At 57.7% G+C, this 16,292-nt stretch overlaps 1 protein-coding gene across 2 annotated transcripts; it reads right to left on the reverse strand.

Moving 5' to 3' along the window:
* Positions 1-1,330: 1,330 nt before the first annotated feature.
* On the reverse strand, positions 1,331-16,292 carry SF3B2 (splicing factor 3b subunit 2). Of its 2 annotated transcripts, none has more exons than XM_073351620.2 (21): positions 16,133-16,292; positions 15,662-15,708; positions 13,756-13,833; positions 13,088-13,339; positions 11,623-11,749; positions 11,347-11,447; positions 10,994-11,099; positions 10,110-10,195; positions 8,808-9,002; positions 7,817-7,954; positions 7,387-7,467; positions 6,676-6,903; positions 6,154-6,303; positions 5,766-5,855; positions 5,295-5,402; positions 4,490-4,597; positions 3,804-3,946; positions 3,559-3,660; positions 3,000-3,099; positions 1,812-1,997; positions 1,331-1,553 (listed from the first exon to the last, which is right to left on the reverse strand). In XM_073351620.2, the coding sequence occupies exons 1-21, from the start codon at positions 16,245-16,247 to the stop codon at positions 1,482-1,484; spliced, it is 2,613 nt and encodes an 870-aa protein (XP_073207721.1). In that variant the 5' UTR covers positions 16,248-16,292; the 3' UTR covers positions 1,331-1,481. The 2 variants fall into 2 exon arrangements, with proteins under 2 accessions (XP_073207721.1, XP_073207720.1); XM_073351619.2 differs by having other exon boundaries at positions 10,110-10,198.

The following is a 16,292-nucleotide window of genomic DNA, read 5'->3' on the forward strand; positions in this document are numbered from 1 at the left end:
TCTCCCAGGCACATGGCAAAGACCTGCATGCTTGCTGGCAATTGAGGGTGGGGCGGGGAGGAGGAGGACAGCACCTCTTTCCTTGAGCAGCTTTAGAGACTCTCCCAGCCGCTGAGCAAGGCAACCCCTAACTCCCCCCTCCCCACTGTCAAGGTGATGGACAGTAGGAAGCCCGGTCCCCCTGCCATCCCTCCATGTGCCCAAAAGCTCCTGTCTAACCAGAGCAGAACGCCACCCCTGTGCCAGGGCTGTACTGTGCCCACTGCTCTGCATGGCAGTGAGTGTACCAGGGTCACAGGCATTGCCATGCCACCGTGCTGCAGCTACTGGGACCAACAGCAGGAAGCAAAGCGCAGGCATCAGGGCAGAAAGGAGCTGGAGTTTGGATCCCACCTACCCAGCCACTAGCGAGGACAAGGCTGTGGCTCTGACCTCGGGTGGGGCCCACACTGGGCTGACTGAGCTAGTTGTCCCCTGGGGGCACACTCCTAGCTAGCACCCTAGGGTGAAACAAGAATCAGGTTTTCCAGCAGGGCCAAGGGCACAGATCACCTGTGCTGAGGCCAAGGAAAAGTTTCCCCTCTCAAACAGCCACAGCCAACACTGCCCCAAGCTCCAGGACAGCTGGTGCCTGCTGGGGGGCCAGCAGCCTACAGCTATGGCACAAAGGCTACAGCCTGATGTTTCTAGCTCGTTGCTGGTCTAGCAGGACTCCTGGGTTCTCGCCCAGCCCATGGTCACACAGAGCAATGGCAAGTCACTGCCTGCTGCATGGGAATGACTGGCAAGCACTTTAAGATGGCTGAGCGGCAGTGCTGCTTCATATGCAGCTACCCCTTGTCCCCTCTGCCCAGGGCCAGCTCTTCCCAAAGCAGTGAGGGCTGAGACACTACAGTAGGGGCTGCAGCCCCGGGGGGGCGGTCAGTGACCCAGCTCACAGCAGTTTTGCTACAACAGAGGGGGCCCTGCCAGGGGAGAGTACGCCTCAAAGCACAGCCCTACAAGGCAACCTACTCCTTTGCACCCACTGGCGTTTTACAATAGACCGGGAGATCTCACCTGCCTGGCAGAGCCACACATGGAGCCAGCAGGGAACTGGAAGCACAGTGCACAGAGATCACTGTACTCCAAGGCCTGGCACCCAGGCAACAGAAAGCTCTACGTCCAAGTCTCCACAGCGTGGCTTATTGCATGAGGAGCACACCCCCCCTTGTCTGCACTTGCCCCACAGCATTTGGCCAGAGGGGAAGGTGCAGCGGTTGATGGGATCCTGAGACAGCAAAGGGAGGAGGCAGCGCTCGCCTCCTAGAGACAAGATCAAAGGGGCCAGTCTGAGACAGAGCCCAGGCAGGGCCATTGCCCCAGCACCCTGGATTTTATTTACAAAAAAAACACAAAACAATTGGAGGGGGCTGAGCAGCAGGGAGTGCAGTTCTCCCTACAGAACAGGAACAAGTGAGTTAAAAACAGAAGGGATGGGGCTAGAACTTGAACTCTTTGTACTTCTTGCCACCCCCACGCGTGTCCTGGGGCTGTGCTTTCCGCTTCTTCTGCTGCAGGGGGGGGGGGGGGGGGGGGAGGGGAGAAAGAGAGAGAGAAAAAAAGTTCAGCCAGCAAGGGATCATAACCCCCTCCCTGACCCAGACTGTCCCCACATCCTGGGGCTGGACAGGAGCTATGGCACCCCCTAGAGGGGACAGGCTCTGTATCCCAATCAATCCCCCTACCCTGTGGGGCCAGATAGGAGCTGGCACCCCATATAGAGGGTTCAACCCCATATCCCACCCCAAACCCCTTCCCACAGCCCTCACCTTCTGCTTAGCTGCATGCTCAGCCACCATGTCACTGAAGTCCTCCTTCTCCACCTGGGCCTGCTGCTCCCGCACGTGCTCTTCGTACTTCTGGGTCATGGCCATCGGGTCAAGCTCCAACTCCTCAGGAGCCAGCGCCACCTCCACTCCCTGGATCTCTGGCACTGGCCCCTTCCGGCTCATCACCTGCAGGTGAAGGGAAGGGTGAGACGCCAGCACTATGGATAGGAGGGGGAGCCCCTGCCCCCCAGGGAACAGCAGCCAGGGGCCAAGCTAGCCCGGTTTATCTTATGGGGGGGGGCACGACAACGGACGGATGGACACACAATCTCTCCCAGGCCGAGCATTTAGTCTTCTCGCCTCAAATGCCCAGGGTTCCCACAGAAACACCCAGACCCTGCGTGGCTCACAGCCACCATGAGATCCTGTGGGCAGTGAGTCCCACAGGCCAACTGCAGTGGGGAAGGCCAGGGCCTTGCACTTGAACTGAGCTTGGGTGGTCTCACTGAATACCCCTTTGTTTGGGATGATGAGACAGGCCTAATCACTGCCCTGAGAGCAGCCCCTGAACCCCACTCCTCTGCCCCTGTTGGGCCCATCCTCTACCTCTCCCCAGCCACATGTTCCTTCCAGCCCCCCCAACAGCAGCACTTGACCAAGCCATTCTAAACCAGGCATTCAAATCCCAGCCCCAAGCCGTTCTCTGCTCAGAAGCAGGGGACTGTCTAGGCCCGAATGCCAGCCCACCTCCATTTCGGATAGGGTGCCCTGAATGACTCGCTGCATCCAGGAGTCCCAACTTCAGTTCTAGCCTGGCCCTTCAGCAGCCAAGGGCCACCTTTTGCCCTCCATGCTGCTCAACCCCTTTCCATAGCCCACCCAGCTGAGTCCTGCCCCCTTCCCCGCACCATAGCTTTCCAGCTCCCTCTGCTCCAATGCTGCCTGCTCCCCCCAGTACCCGATTCCCTGCCCAGCTGGCCCTCTCCCTGCTCTAGATCACTAGTGAACACAGAACAGTGGTTATGCCAAGGATGAGCAGCCCCATCCCACTGCCGGGAAGCCTTGTCACCACAACTGCTCCAGGGGCCCAGAGAACATAGGTGGGTTCCAGAAGTACAGGCCCCCATCCCGCCAAGCCGTTGGTTCTGGTCCCATAGCTCACCCGGCTGGCTGGCCTGTGTCACTCACCGTGGACATGTCATAGATGTGAGTGGAACCCATCATAGCACCCCCAACCGTGGCTGTTCGCTTCTCTGGCAGCACTGTGAAGAGCTGGGGCGTCTCGCTGCTGTGGGTAAAGCGGGGGCAGAGACAAGATCAGCACAACAGGTCATGAGTGCCAGGGGGACAGAAATGCAGCTACCTCGGGGGTGGGATGTTTGGTATCCAGACAGCAGTTTGGGACAAGAAGTGGAAAAGAGAGTCTGACCCTAATGAAACAGCAGGAGGGATTTGGGAAGCAGAATGGAAACAGCAGGGCTGAGACTGGGCCAAGAGAACAGTGCTAAGAGCCCCAACTGGGAAAGTAAGTGACTGAGAGCCCTCCAAAATAACAGGATCACCAATAGCACCCTACCCCACTCCCTGCCGTACAGCTCCCCTTAGTGCCACATGGGAGCATTAGGGCCAGCACAGGCTGCACAGGACGATACCCCCTGGGGTTCCATGGGATTCTCCCTGAGTCCTGCTCACCCCCGCTGTCTCTGGGGGAGTGGAGTGGCCCAAGCAAGGCAGAGGCCTGACTTACCCATCCATGGCCTCCTCTATCTTCTTCTTCCTCAGTTCAATGAGCTCGGGAGTCTCCATGCCAGCAGGGACAGAGGAGAAGCCGCCTGGCGTGATCAGGCCACTGAGGAGGAAGGGCAAATGGTTAGAGACAGCACCTGGGCCACATGGCCTGGCTGGAATGGAGGAGCCCCCACATGGCCCTCACTGACCATGCCCCCACCTGCCACAACCCCATGGCAGCCCCCACCCCGGATAGGCATCGACCTGTCAGCTGGGGTAATGAAGCCCGTCTCATCTGGCTTCTCCTCATCACTCTCCTCCTCCTCTTCCTCCTCTGAGGATTCCTCATCTGATGGCTCCAGCTCCCCCCAGGGTGTCCGGTCGATTTCCTCCTCTTCTGCCTTGGTCTGAAATGAGGGGAGATGGGTTGGACAGAGGAAGGTGTGGGGAAGAGGGGCCTCTCCCCACTGGAGGGTGCTGCTCCGATTCAGCTGCCTAGCAGGCAGACAGGCTGGCTCAGAGGAGTAGGGAATGGGCTTTCCTCCTATAGGGGGCACCATTCCACCCCCAGTACAAGTAGGAACAGGGGGTTCAGTCTCCAAGGTTCAGGGATCTAATCTTTTCCCCAGCACCAGCCTTGCTGCCCCTTTGCTCTGCCTCAGCTCATCAGCCCCACTGAGGAGCACAGTTCCAGGGGTCCTACTGACACCCAGTGGGGAGATAATGAGTCAGTGCAGGCTGTGTATTCGTCTTGGTTCCCACCACCCTGGAAGAGCCCCAGCCTGGTTGGCAGTACCAAAGAGGGGGAATGCCAGCCAGTGGCTGGCCCCTAGCTCATCCCACTGCACCTAGAAAGCTACAGGAATGGCATGTGACCCCAATCCCTCAGGCAATGGCTATTCCCACCCCCCACATAGTCTCTCCAGGGCCGTGATCACTTGGCTACCTACCTGGAACTCAGAAGCATTGGTCCCAAAGACGTCTCCATACAGGGGCTTCCCAGTCTCATCAACAGGAGGCTTCCCCCAGCCCCCGGCATGGTACCCGAACGAGCAGCCCTGGGACAAGAGGAAAGAGTTATTCAGGCTGCAGAGGACAGTGGAGTCCAGTGGGTTAGAGCAGGGGGTGACTGGAAGCCAGGACTCCTAGGCTCTGGTCCTAGCCCAGCCACTGACTCTGGCTAAGTCACCTCCCATCTGTGGGCCTTAATCTGGGGCTGGGAAGCTGGGCCAGTGCTCCTCCCACCCCTTGTGAGCGCGCTGGGTTCTAGGTAGAAGGGGTAGATTCCACCCTGGGATGGTTAATGCAGGTCTCTGGATGGTGCAAGTGGCGCAGGGGGAAGAAGAGCATATAACCACGTGGAGTGTGGAAACACAGGAACAAGAAGATGCATGGAGTGCCGGATGAAAACGATGGGGGGGGGTAGGGGGTGGCTCAGGAGTGGGAAGCAGGAAAGAGGCCATTGCTTCAGCTTGGTCTTTGCTAGGAAAAGGGGAGTCTCAGGGATAGAGTCACACTGCATTGGCAGGCTGAGCTTTTGGGGGAGCCCAGTGCCTCAGCTACACGAGTCCCCCTTTTCCCCCTAGCGAAAAGGGCCAAACAGGGAGGGGCTTCTTGGAATGGGACCACTCCAACAGACACCCTGGCACCAGTGACAGTGCCATAGGCCATTCGAGAGCCCCGCAGACACTCGGAGCACATGCTGGGGTGAGGGAACATTCCTCAGCGCCCTGTAGGACAGACACAGCCACTCACCTCTGGGATGGGTGAATTGAGGCCCGGGATCTTCAGGTTAGGGTAGGAGGGGGGTGGGCCATAGCGCTGCATGGCAATCAGCCATGGGGGTGGCACTTTGTGGGCATTCTGGAACCAGGAGAGACATGGAATTAGCCAATAGGACAGACTTACTTGCCCAGCCCTGGCTAACCAGCCCTCAGGACCATCAGCAAGGAAGTCCCAAGAGGGGACCAAAAAAACTCATCTCTCGCTCACACAGGCATCCCTCAGTCCCAACCTACAGCCCCCTGCTACCTGCCTCCCCACCACCACAGCTCTGCCAGTGCCCTGCAATCCCACCCTACAGCTGCTCTGCTGTTCTAGCCCTGAGGTGCCCAGCCATGCAGTGGCCATGACTAGCTGCCTCCCAAAGGCTGGCTGTAGGATCAGCAGGTGAGGGTCGCACCAGCTTACGCCCCGCCCCGACAGGCAGCTTCCAAGAGCACTTACCGGGCCAACGGGCATCCCCAAGGCAATACGCAGTTCATCTGACAGGTCCCCCGGTTTCTTCTCTTTCAACCGTGTCTCAAACTCCTTGCCCTGGTGAAGAGGGGAGTCTTGGTCAGAGCACCAAGGTGCCCTAATGCTAGTGGGCTGATCACTGCCTAGCACCCAGCTTGGGGGAGAGGCTCCAGCAATCAGAAATCCAAGGTCAGAGAGAGCCAGGCCAGGATGGGTTTTCCTTCCTAGCCCACAATCCCCAGCTGTCTGCCAGAGATTAAGACTGCCCCCCTGAGTCGCAGCATGGGGCACGCCCTGGGCACAGACCCCAGCCAGAGCCACTGCCCCATCTTAGGGAGTCCTGTAGGGACAGGGCTTCCCCTGGCCCTACACCCACCTCATAGTAGAGGTCTCCATGGATGGTGAGCTTGGGCTTGGTCTGCCACTTGAAGAAGGCGTCATGCAGCTTCTGGTAGTCAATGTCGATCTTGCCCATCTTGGGGCGAACCTTCTCCCGCATCTTTGACTTCATTGTCTTCTGCTCCTCCTACGGGGGGAGGGAGAAAGGAGAGGGTGAGCACACCTCAGCCATGCCACGGGCCCCCTCCAGCTGCAGGGACAGACAGTACCACCAGACACAGCCTCCTGCCACCCCCTGCAGGGCCCAGGATGCAAAACCATCTCCAGGAGGCAGACCTGACCTACCAACAAATGGGGCGGGGTGTGTGTGTGGATGGGAAATATGACAATGGATAACGGGACCAAGTCTTGCAATCATCCGAGGCAGGGAAATGTAGCACCAGCCCCCCCAAGTCACCACACAGCAACTGAGATCAGAGGGGGAGCTGAGAGTAGGGACTGTTTATATAGAGGTCCCTCGACTGGCACTGAGATGCAGCTACCTCTGCAGTGTGGGTACCTTTTCCTGCAGCGCCTCTCGCATCTCCTGGATGCCCGTGCGCTTGATGAAGTCAGGCAGCTCGAAAGGCGGCTTCTCAATGCCCCGCTTGCCCTGCAAGTATTTGCGCTTGAAGCACCAGTGCCGGGGCACAGGCACCGAGTTGCGGGTGGCCTTGAGGTGAACCAGCAGCTTGGGGTCCTGGGCGGTCACATCATGCATCTCCACCACGTCTGGACGTGCCACAAGCTGGGAACAGGACAGCAGAGGCTTAACCCTCCAAGTGCCCTCCCATTATCCCTACCCCAGGCCATCAGCTTAACTTTTAGAGCACCAGAACCTTCTCTCTTCCCTTCCCGCATTCCCAGCGACTGTATCAGATTCCCCCTGCTCCATCAGCCCCAGCCCAGCCAGACAGCAGAGGCCGAAGGGTCCCAACAGGACCCGAGGCAAGTTCATCCTGGGAGATCCCTTGCTGGTACCATGTCCCCAGCGAGAAAATGCACGGCCCAACACCCAGCTGGGTCAGTTTCACTCTTGCTGCTTAAATAGTGCCAACCCAACTGGCCAAGCTGGGCCATCAGCCCAGAGGGCACTAACCCCAATGCAGAGTCCCCTGAACCAGGGCTCAGCCCCACAGTGTCTTGAGCAGAGCCAGCTCTGTTCCACAGAGGATGCCCTTTCAGAGAAGCTGTGACACCCACATGGTGCTGGGATGCCTGACCATCTCACCTGTTTGAGCTCTGCCACCGTGAAACGATTCATACGTCTCAGCTTCTTCTTAGACAGTTTGGGGGCCTCAGGTTTCTTCTCCTAGACCCAAAAAAGCAGCATAACAGGCCCGGCTCATCCAGCGCGAGTCCCCCACACCACTTCCACCAGATCAGACCCATGGACCCAGTACCCCCCCCCCACACACACACACACTAATACTGGCCAGTGCAAGCTGCAGATGAAGGATCTCCCACTCCCAATAAAGCACCTCCCTGCAGCACTAGCCCAGCTTTGTAGCCCCAGGGCCATGACACCAACTGGGGTCAATGCAGATGCCAGCTTAACTGATCCCTAGCAATACCTGCCCCCAAGTCTCTCCTGAGCTCTGGGCCATTGTGGTGCCAGGAAGTTCCACTGGCTAGCTGCCTGGCCCCACCCCCTAGCCCACCTGTTCATCATCAGAACTGTCATCATCACTGCCCTTCCGGTCCTCCTCGAAGCCCTTCTTCTTGGGTGCAGCTGCGCTCTCTGGCTTGTCTGCCTTGTCAGGTTCCTTCTCTTTATCTTTCTTTACATCATCCGTCAGCTGTGGAGGCAAGGGAGGGTGAGAAGGGGCCAAGGCTGGAGACTCCATCCCCAGGGAGGGGACACTGACTGGATGGAGATTTAAGCAGGAGCACATGAGCTTGAGCAATTGTCCCCCAAGGAGCAGCTGGGAGCCCCACAGCGACAGAGGCACAAGACTTGGGAGGGGCGGGGGAACAGAGTGAAGAAGGCTCCTTTCCCATCTCCTCAGAGGAGCTAGCAGGACCCCAAAGGGAGCAGATGGGGGAATACAGGCCATGTGGGGGTGCTCCTGCCCTGGGGGATGAAGATCTCCAAGCCAGGCCCTTAAGGAAGAGGAGGGACTTCTGAACTATGGAAGGGAAGGTTCCCCTCCTCTCACCACCAGGTCTCCCCTCCCGCCTACCCAGGGATCAGCCAAGGCTCCCAACTCAGCAGCAGATGCAAGAACCCAGCTTGTGCCCACTTCCAGGCTGCAGGGAACATGATGCTAGAGGGCAGACACCTATCTGTATCCTGATGAGGCAGGAAGCACTGCCCCCAGAGTCATGGCAGATGGAGCTTGCAGCTACTTCCCCTGCCCCATTGCAAACAGATCACCACAAGATTTGGGGCTCAGTGCAGCCTGTGAGTCTCCCCTTGCCCCACTGAAGAGAGGGGTTTAAAAGAGCTGGGGATAGAACTCAGGAGTCCCGACTTCCAGCCCCACTGTTCTAACCACTAGATCCCACTGCCCCACCCAGGAGTCCTGGCACCCTTCTATGATATAACCACTAGACCCCACTCCTTGGTCAGATGCCAGGACTTGAACCACTAGAGGCTCCTTTACCTGTGTAGCGCCAAAACCCCAGGGCTGCACCCTGAGCCTGGCTCACCTTGAAGGCATCGAAGATCCTCTTGAAGAAGATGAAGTTGGGATCATAGATCTCCGGCTCCTCAGTGACATACTCAATCTCCACCACTGACTCGCTGTCTTTGGGCTCAGTGCGTGGAGATTCCTTCTCCCCTTTGCCCTCTGCTGCCACACGTGCCTTCTTCTTCTTCTTCCGGTTACGGCGCTTACGGTTCCTCTGCCGACAGAAGTGTATTAATACCTACAGATCCCTCCCCTGGTGCTCAGATGCAGCCACCTCTGGGGTGGAGCAGAGGGGCTGTTTATACAGGGAACTCTCCCCAGTGCTGAGATGCAGTCACACTTCATCCTGTAAGTGGCAGCTCTCCAACTGCACATGACAGGGCTGCACCATATACGGCAGACATGAAGAAGAATTCTGGAGGAGGAACTTTATGGTGACGGCATGAAATGATTCTGACAATCATCCTGCAGGATGCTGGGCTTGGCACAGCAGCTCTCGTGAGGCTAGAGCCTCAGCTTTACGTGGCAGTTTCCCAGCTGCTGTGAAGGGTTTTCAACCTAAAGCCCCCTGAATGCAAAGGGAAAGATCTCCCACCTCCTTTCACTCCTAGCATCCCTGTTGCAGGAAGTGGTAAGTTTCACATGCCACTCAGTCAATTTCACTCCCATCCCTCCCCACACTGGCAGCTAGGGAAGATTCAAACGCCTTAATTGGAAACATGGTTCATAGGAATCTATTACATTCCAAGCCAATGTTTTCAGCCTCAGCATCAAGGCCTGTGCTCAGCTGATGCAGTCACTTTAAATCTACCTGTCGCAAGCCAGGCTGAGGTTAGACTAGGGCAGGGGTTCTCAAACTGGGGGTCGCGAGCTGTCAGCCTCCACCCCAAACCCTGTTTTGCCTCCAGCGTTTATAACGGTGTTAAATATATTTTAAAAGTGTTTTTAAATTTATAAGCGGAGGGGGGTGTCACACTCAGAGGCTTGCTGTGTGAAAGGGTTCACCAGTAAAAAAGTTTGAGAACCTCTGGACTAGTGGGCAAGTGCCCATCTCAGCATCTAACAGAGCTCTCTGCTTCTGAAAATAGACAAGCCTCATTCAACAGAAGGGAAAACCAAAGCACAGAGAGATGAAGGGGTTGACCAGACCTTACACAGCAAGCCAATGACAGACTAGGAATAGAATCCAGGAGTCCAGGCTCCCCTGCTCTCCTCCCAGAAGTGAGGAGAGAACCCAGGAGTCCTGGCTCCCAGCTTCCCCCCTCTAAGCCACTTGACATGCTGGAGCTGGGGACTAAAGTGAGGCACGCAGCCTGCTCACCTCTTTCTTTGATAGAGCCATGTCTTCTTCTGTCTCGGAAGCAGAGATACTGATCAATGCCTTCAAATCTGTCTCCATATCATCATCTACTGAAATACAGTGAGATCAGCAAGGTGTGTGGGGGTCAGACACACTGCAGCAAGCTCTGGGGGAAGAGAAGGAGGGGACAGCCCTGCCAACCCCTCAGAACTGCATGCTGGGAGCAGGAGTGACCAACCACATTACAAGGGAGGCCAATTCTCCCGCGCCCCCCCTTAGACACATGCCAACCAGCCCCCATTTGTCACAGTACAAGAGTTGGCTAGTGGGGGGTGCAGCATATAGAAGGAACACAACCCAGTTGGGTTAGTTGCCTCTGCTTTGTGGGGAGCATTACCAAGGGACAGGAGATGGTCTCCCTAGGAGGCACCTGCCAATCCTGTCTTCTGGGGTATGGACACTGCAGAGAAGGGTTAATACTGGGGTGCACCTGAAAGGCAGGATTCCACCTGCCTTCAGACAGCACCAAGCTCTTGGGTAAGTCCCAACAGCAGCTACCAATGCCAGGGCACAACTGAAAAACAGGGCAGGAGAAGCAAGAGGCTTGAGAATGAGGAGGACACCGATCACTGGCATGCAATTCCAGGCTCTAACCTCTAGGCTCCATTCCCACATGAGCCAGTAGTACAATCCAAGAGTCCTGACTCCCAGTCCCCCACCAGCTCTAACACATTAGACTCTCCTCCCAACCCAGAGCTGGGGATAGAACCCAGGTGTCCGTCCTGACCCTCCAGAGCTCCCGCCCTTGCTCCCTACAGCATCTCCTGCTGGGAGAGGCCAGGGCTCTGCCTTCAGCCAGAGCTCCTGCCCCAAACCACACAGGAAGAATGGAAGGAGCCTGTTACCTGTGGTGCCAGGCACAGTTATGAGCTCCTCCTGCCGGATCTCCTTGAGTTGCAGGATCTTCTCCAGGGCCTGAGGGATCTTGGGGCCAACAGTGGAATCGTCTGTCTACAAACAGAGGCGATCACTAAGCAGGGGGATGCACCACAACAGGACCCACAGGCTGGCTTGGACAGGAACAACCCAGGAGTCCTGGCTCCTAACAGCCCGCCCAGACCCCATTCCCTCCCAGAGCCAGGTACAGAACCCACCCTGTGTGAGTGGATATGAATTCTTCTCTTTACCTCCAACACGTCTCAGAAAACTGCCCACCTGCAACAGGCCACCCTCCAGCCACCACCTTCTGTATCCTTACCTCTCGGCCTTCTTCCCCAGGAGGCGGTGGTGGCCCCCGCGGCCTTGGGCCAGGGGGACCAATAGGAACTCCAGGCAGCGGGGGTCCTACAGGGGCACTACCTAGATGGACAGGAGAGACACACACGAAAGGGGTGAGTCCCCATAAGGAACTGATCTGAAGTAACCAGCCCCCTGCTTCCAAAGCAGGGGCAGCATCCAGGGCCTAGATCAGAGCCAGAGCCTGCTAGAGGCAAAATCCCCAACTGTGGTATGGAATCTGGGGTAATAATCTCACCTCGTGGCACCATTGGGGGCCTTGGTCCTATGGGTCTGACAGGCCCCACATCCAGAGGGGGTCTGGGCACCGGGGGGGCCAGCTTGGCCATCTCTTTCTGTCGCTCCTGTTCTAGTAAGACTGCAGCCTGAGACAAGGAAAACACATGCAGAGGTCACTGATGGGTGGGAGCTGAAGATCAGCAGCCCTCCCCCTCAGCCTTCCCCACAGGATGTCTGAAGGTTATTGGGGGAGACTGTAGGCTGAAAAAGGGGGCACCAGGCTGGGTGGGCCCCCTTGTTACTGGAGGGGCCCACTGAGTGGGGTACCAGTGCAGACAGGGGAGACATATGGCACCGGTAAGCAGCAACCTCACCAGTTAGTCCACCCCACCCATGTCCTAGCCCCGAATGCCCAGTGCGATGCCGCTGCATGGGGCTTTAACCGTGTCTGCTGCTCCAGCAATTCCTGCTCCTTCAGCTTCTCCCTGAATGAGTGCTCCCCCTGCAAGGAGTGAGGGGGAGGGCAAAGCGCTGGGAACCAGCTGTGAGCAAGTGGCACCTATCCCCTGCCTGCTCAGGGCTTTGGGAAAGGACCAGCAGCAGAGGCAACAATCTGGGAACGGGTCAGCAGGGGCGTGCAGAACTTTTTGTTTTTTTGGGAGGGGCTGGGGGGGCAGACAGGGAGCTGAATGGATCGCAGCATCTGTTCTCTGCCAGAACAGGACAGCAATTGGGTCCAATTCAGTTCAATATTAGAGAGGAGAGAGCAGCGTCTCTTCTGCAACTTGAGGAGGGAAGGAACCGGATCAGGCTCCTTCAGGCCCCGATGCAACATACAGACCCCACTGCTCTGCTACCTGGTCGGTTTCACCCACGTCTCTCCCCCTATTCCCTGGCTACGGGCAGATAGAACAGATTGCACAAGCTAGAATTTGAAGGCGAAATTTCCCTCACCCAGCGTTGAGAAATAGCTGCCACCAAAGTGGGGCACAAGGCTATATATACAGGGATCCTTCATATAGTGCTGAGATGTGGCCACCTCTGGGGCACAGAGGCTGCTCAGCATTAGCACTTCACAATAGTTTAGGGCAGGATGTGAAGAATCATATACACACCTAACACTGCACTTGGGAAGGAGGGATTTGAGGAGGCCAAATGGCCAGGACCCCAGGATTAAAAAGCCCAGACTCTTGGCAAACAAAGTGGTTGAATCTTCATTATACATCATCTGGCAGATATCCTGCCGCACAGGGCTAACCACACTGGGGCATTCGGGTCAGCACTCACTGCCAAGGGAGAGTGCCCCTGAAGATCCCTGCAGCATAGCACCTCCTCACACCACATACGGGGCACTGATGTCAGCACTGACAGACAGGGAAGAGCACAAAGACTGAGCCCCGACAGCACAGCACCCCTTAGTGCCCCCCTGAGGCCAGCACTGAGGGAGAGCACCTCTGACCTGCTGCCGGCAACACAGCCCTTACCTGCTTAGCCCTCTCTTCCTGCTGCATTAGCATGGCTGCCTGCTGCTGCGCCAGCTTCAGACGATCTTCCTCTGACAGAGCCGAGGGGTCCACACTCTGCATGCGGAGGGGGGGGCCCATGCCTGGGGGCGGCGGAGGGGGCCCCACGCCCATGGGGAAGTTGAGACTGATGCCAGGGGGAGGAGGAGGGGGTGGCGGGGGCTGCATGGGTGGCATCCCCATGGGGGGAGGGGGCAAGGGGATCCCAGGGAGCTGTGAACGAGAAAAAAAGATGACGAGATAAGGACCAGCACAGAGTGTGCAGGATCACAAAGCAATTCATAGGTTATTTATACCAAGATCCATTGCCCAGCACTGAGATGCTGTGTCCCACTGCAGAGGCAACACTAACAGCCCAGGAGCCACAAAGCAACGCTGAGCATGCTCAGTATAGGAAGAGGAGGTGGCTCCTGGATCCCAGACACAGTTGGAGGGACTTCGGAAGGTAGAACAGCACTGTTCTTCAGAATGCTGGGGTTAGCAATAGCTCCTGGCAGGAAGTACCAACAGATGTCAGTCACCCTGAGAAGCTGCACAGCAGCTGTTGCATAGGAGAGCTATGGCAGGGCAGTCAGCCCCTGTGACCTAGCCAGGCCAGGATTCCTCCTCTCCATATCCCCCTCACTTACCTGTCCAGGTATCGGGGGTGGGGTGGGCTTGTCACCATCATCTCCCCTAAGAGACGGCCTGCTCAGCACGATGCCAGTCTGCGGTGGGAAGACACAGTAAATGTAGCTGCAAAGCAGGTAAAAGCCTATCCACTGGGGAGCCTCTCTCTCAGACTCCCACTGACTTGTGCTAGGTCAGGAGAGGAACTCCAGGCTCTGGGGAGGCCAATACACCACCACGGCAAGGAAAGATATTAGTGTGGAGCTCTCCAAGCAAGATGGAGCCTGGGGGCACTGCACATACACCCCCACAACACAGAATACCAGAGTCTCCATAGCCAAGACAGAAAGCAGGATGGGGATACTGATGCCCACAGGGCATGTGGCTCAGAGAGGGGATAGAAGTAAGGCCACCCCCGGCAGCCCACACACTAGCTTCATCCCCGCAGGTTGCACTATAATTGCCCTAATTACTATGAACACGAGCAGACATACTGGAAAGGTGAGGCCTCAGCAGAACACTTGCCATTAACCCTCTGCCGTTGGGCGGGTGGGTGGGCTGGCTAGTCAGACCCTGCTGTCTTTTGGGACAGGAAGGAATACAGGAGCCCAGATGAAATCTCAATGACCCTCACTAGGACAGAGCTCCTTGCTGGCACCCAAACAGCGCTGGCTATGTCACTGGTGCCCCCAACTCCTACCCAACATGGCAGCAGCAACCACATGTTCCAGTCTTAAGATAAAGATCACAAGTTTCCTTCCACAGGTCGCTAGCACCCAAGATGGTTCAATCAGGTGATTGTCACAACCCAGCTTACTGTTCATGCCGAGTGGTACCTCTCAGGCCCCTGTTAACATAGTATCTGAGCGCCTCCCAGTTGTTAATTTGTTTATCCTTACAGGTATGGCATCACTATTATCCCCATTATACAGATGCCAAACTGAGGCCTAAAGAGGCTGGGTGACTCACCCAAGATTTCCCGGGGAATCTGTGGCACAGCAGGGACTAGAACCCAGATCTCCCTAGTCCCAGCTAGTGCCCTAACCACTACAGCAGCCTTCATCTTCTAACGCTGCTCATTTACTCTAACACCAGTGAATCCAGGCTGAGAGCCTCCTGGCTCCTAGTCAATGTCACTAGACACAAGGCTGTTGCGTGCCATTACTGCTCACACTGTGTAGTTGGCATGGTGTGCATGTGGCTATGGGGGCGTAAAGGTGGGAGCCCTCTACATGCCCCCATGCATGTTTGGGGTGTGACACTACAGTACATGCCAAGCAGTAAGGTCTCCCACTGCCAGTTGCCAGCCCCAGGTTTGGGCCTCCATACGGATGCCTTTCATATAGAAGAGTTGGGATGTGGGTGCCAAGCAGGGGTGAAAGTAACTTAAGGGACTTACCAGTACTCAGGACTGCCGAGGTCCTGAGCAAGGTTGGGGTGGGAGGGGCAGCTCAACCAGAAGGGGCGGGGCTGGGGCCAGACTCCCCCAGCCAGCCCTTCAGCAGCAATTTAAATGGCCCAGGGCTCCCAGCCAGCGCTGCCTCTACTGCAGCAGCGACCGAAGCCCTGGGCCCTTTAAATTACTGCCAGAGCCCCGGAGTAGTGGCAGTGACTTAAAGGGCCTGGGGCTCCAGCCGTATGGTAGCAGCAGCCGCCAGGAGCCCCAGGCCCTTTTAAATGGCCTTGCCCCGGGGAAGCTACCCCTTTTGGCCCCCCTCATCAGCGGCCCTGCCGGTATGGTCGGCTGTGTACCGGCTCTTACTGGTACGCAGTTGCGAACCGTACCGGCCTACTTCCACTTCTGGTGCCAGGGCTCAAGCTTGGTGCACTGGGGCGGCTGTTTCTGATGGCAGAGCAAGTCCCTCGCCCCATGTGAGTAGCCTGCGTTTGGTGGTGTGTGCGCACGGGAGAGAGGCTGTTCCTCACCTGCAGCGTGTATGTCTGCAGCCTCTCCACCAGCTCCTCACGGCTGCCTGGAAAACACAGGTGAAGGGTCAGCGCTCACAGACCAACACCGACGCTGAGCCACCACCAGCTGCCTTTCCCCACCCCTCGCAGCCCAGCAGGCTCCCGTCCGCCCCCAAACCTACCCCACGCCTCTGGGCTGCCCGGGAAACGCAGCTCGGAGCCCGCGGGCCGGCACAGAGCCTGCCCCCCTCACACGGCCCCAGCTCGCCCACCGCCAGTGGGGCTTCCCGCCCCCCGGGCCCCAGACGCCCCCTGACAGGCGCCACCCCCACTCCCATCACCCCAGCAGCTCCCACCCCCTCTCCTAGGTGGGGTTCCCCTCCCCCAGCGGGGCTCACCGCTCCCCCCCCCCCCCGCACGGGCCCCGGGTGCCCCTGGAGGGAGCCGCCGCCCCCCACTCAGCCAGTTCCCCCCCGGTCCGGCCTCCACCTTGCACCGGGGCCCCGATCTCGGCCAACTTCGCTTGCAGCTCGGCGGGCGCCCAGGCCCCGTAGGCCGGCAGCGGCAGCTCCCCCTTCGGCGGCTCTGGGTGCTCGGTCGCCATCTTCCCGCCACCTCCGACCCTGAACAGCCGCCGTAGGCACCGCCA

The sequence above is a fragment of the Lepidochelys kempii genome, chromosome 7 (genome assembly GCF_965140285.1).
Source record: "Lepidochelys kempii isolate rLepKem1 chromosome 7, rLepKem1.hap1, whole genome shotgun sequence".
In the NCBI taxonomy this organism is placed as follows: domain Eukaryota; kingdom Metazoa; phylum Chordata; order Testudines; family Cheloniidae; genus Lepidochelys; species Lepidochelys kempii.

What these genes read in the sequence shown, in the direction of transcription:
- SF3B2 (XM_073351619.2), bottom strand. Translation starts at nt 16,247, where the DNA reads ATGGCGACCGAGCACCCAGAGCCGCCGAAGGGGGAGCTGCCGCTGCCG. An exon ending in GCCCCCAATGGTGCCACGAG is followed by an intron (nt 11,448 to 11,622) that starts GTGAGATTATTA and finishes CTGTCCATCTAG; the next exon opens with GTAGTGCCCCTGTAGGACCC. An exon ending in TCAATTCACCCATCCCAGAG is followed by an intron (nt 4,598 to 5,294) that starts GTGAGTGGCTGT and finishes CTCTTGTCCCAG; the next exon opens with GGCTGCTCGTTCGGGTACCA.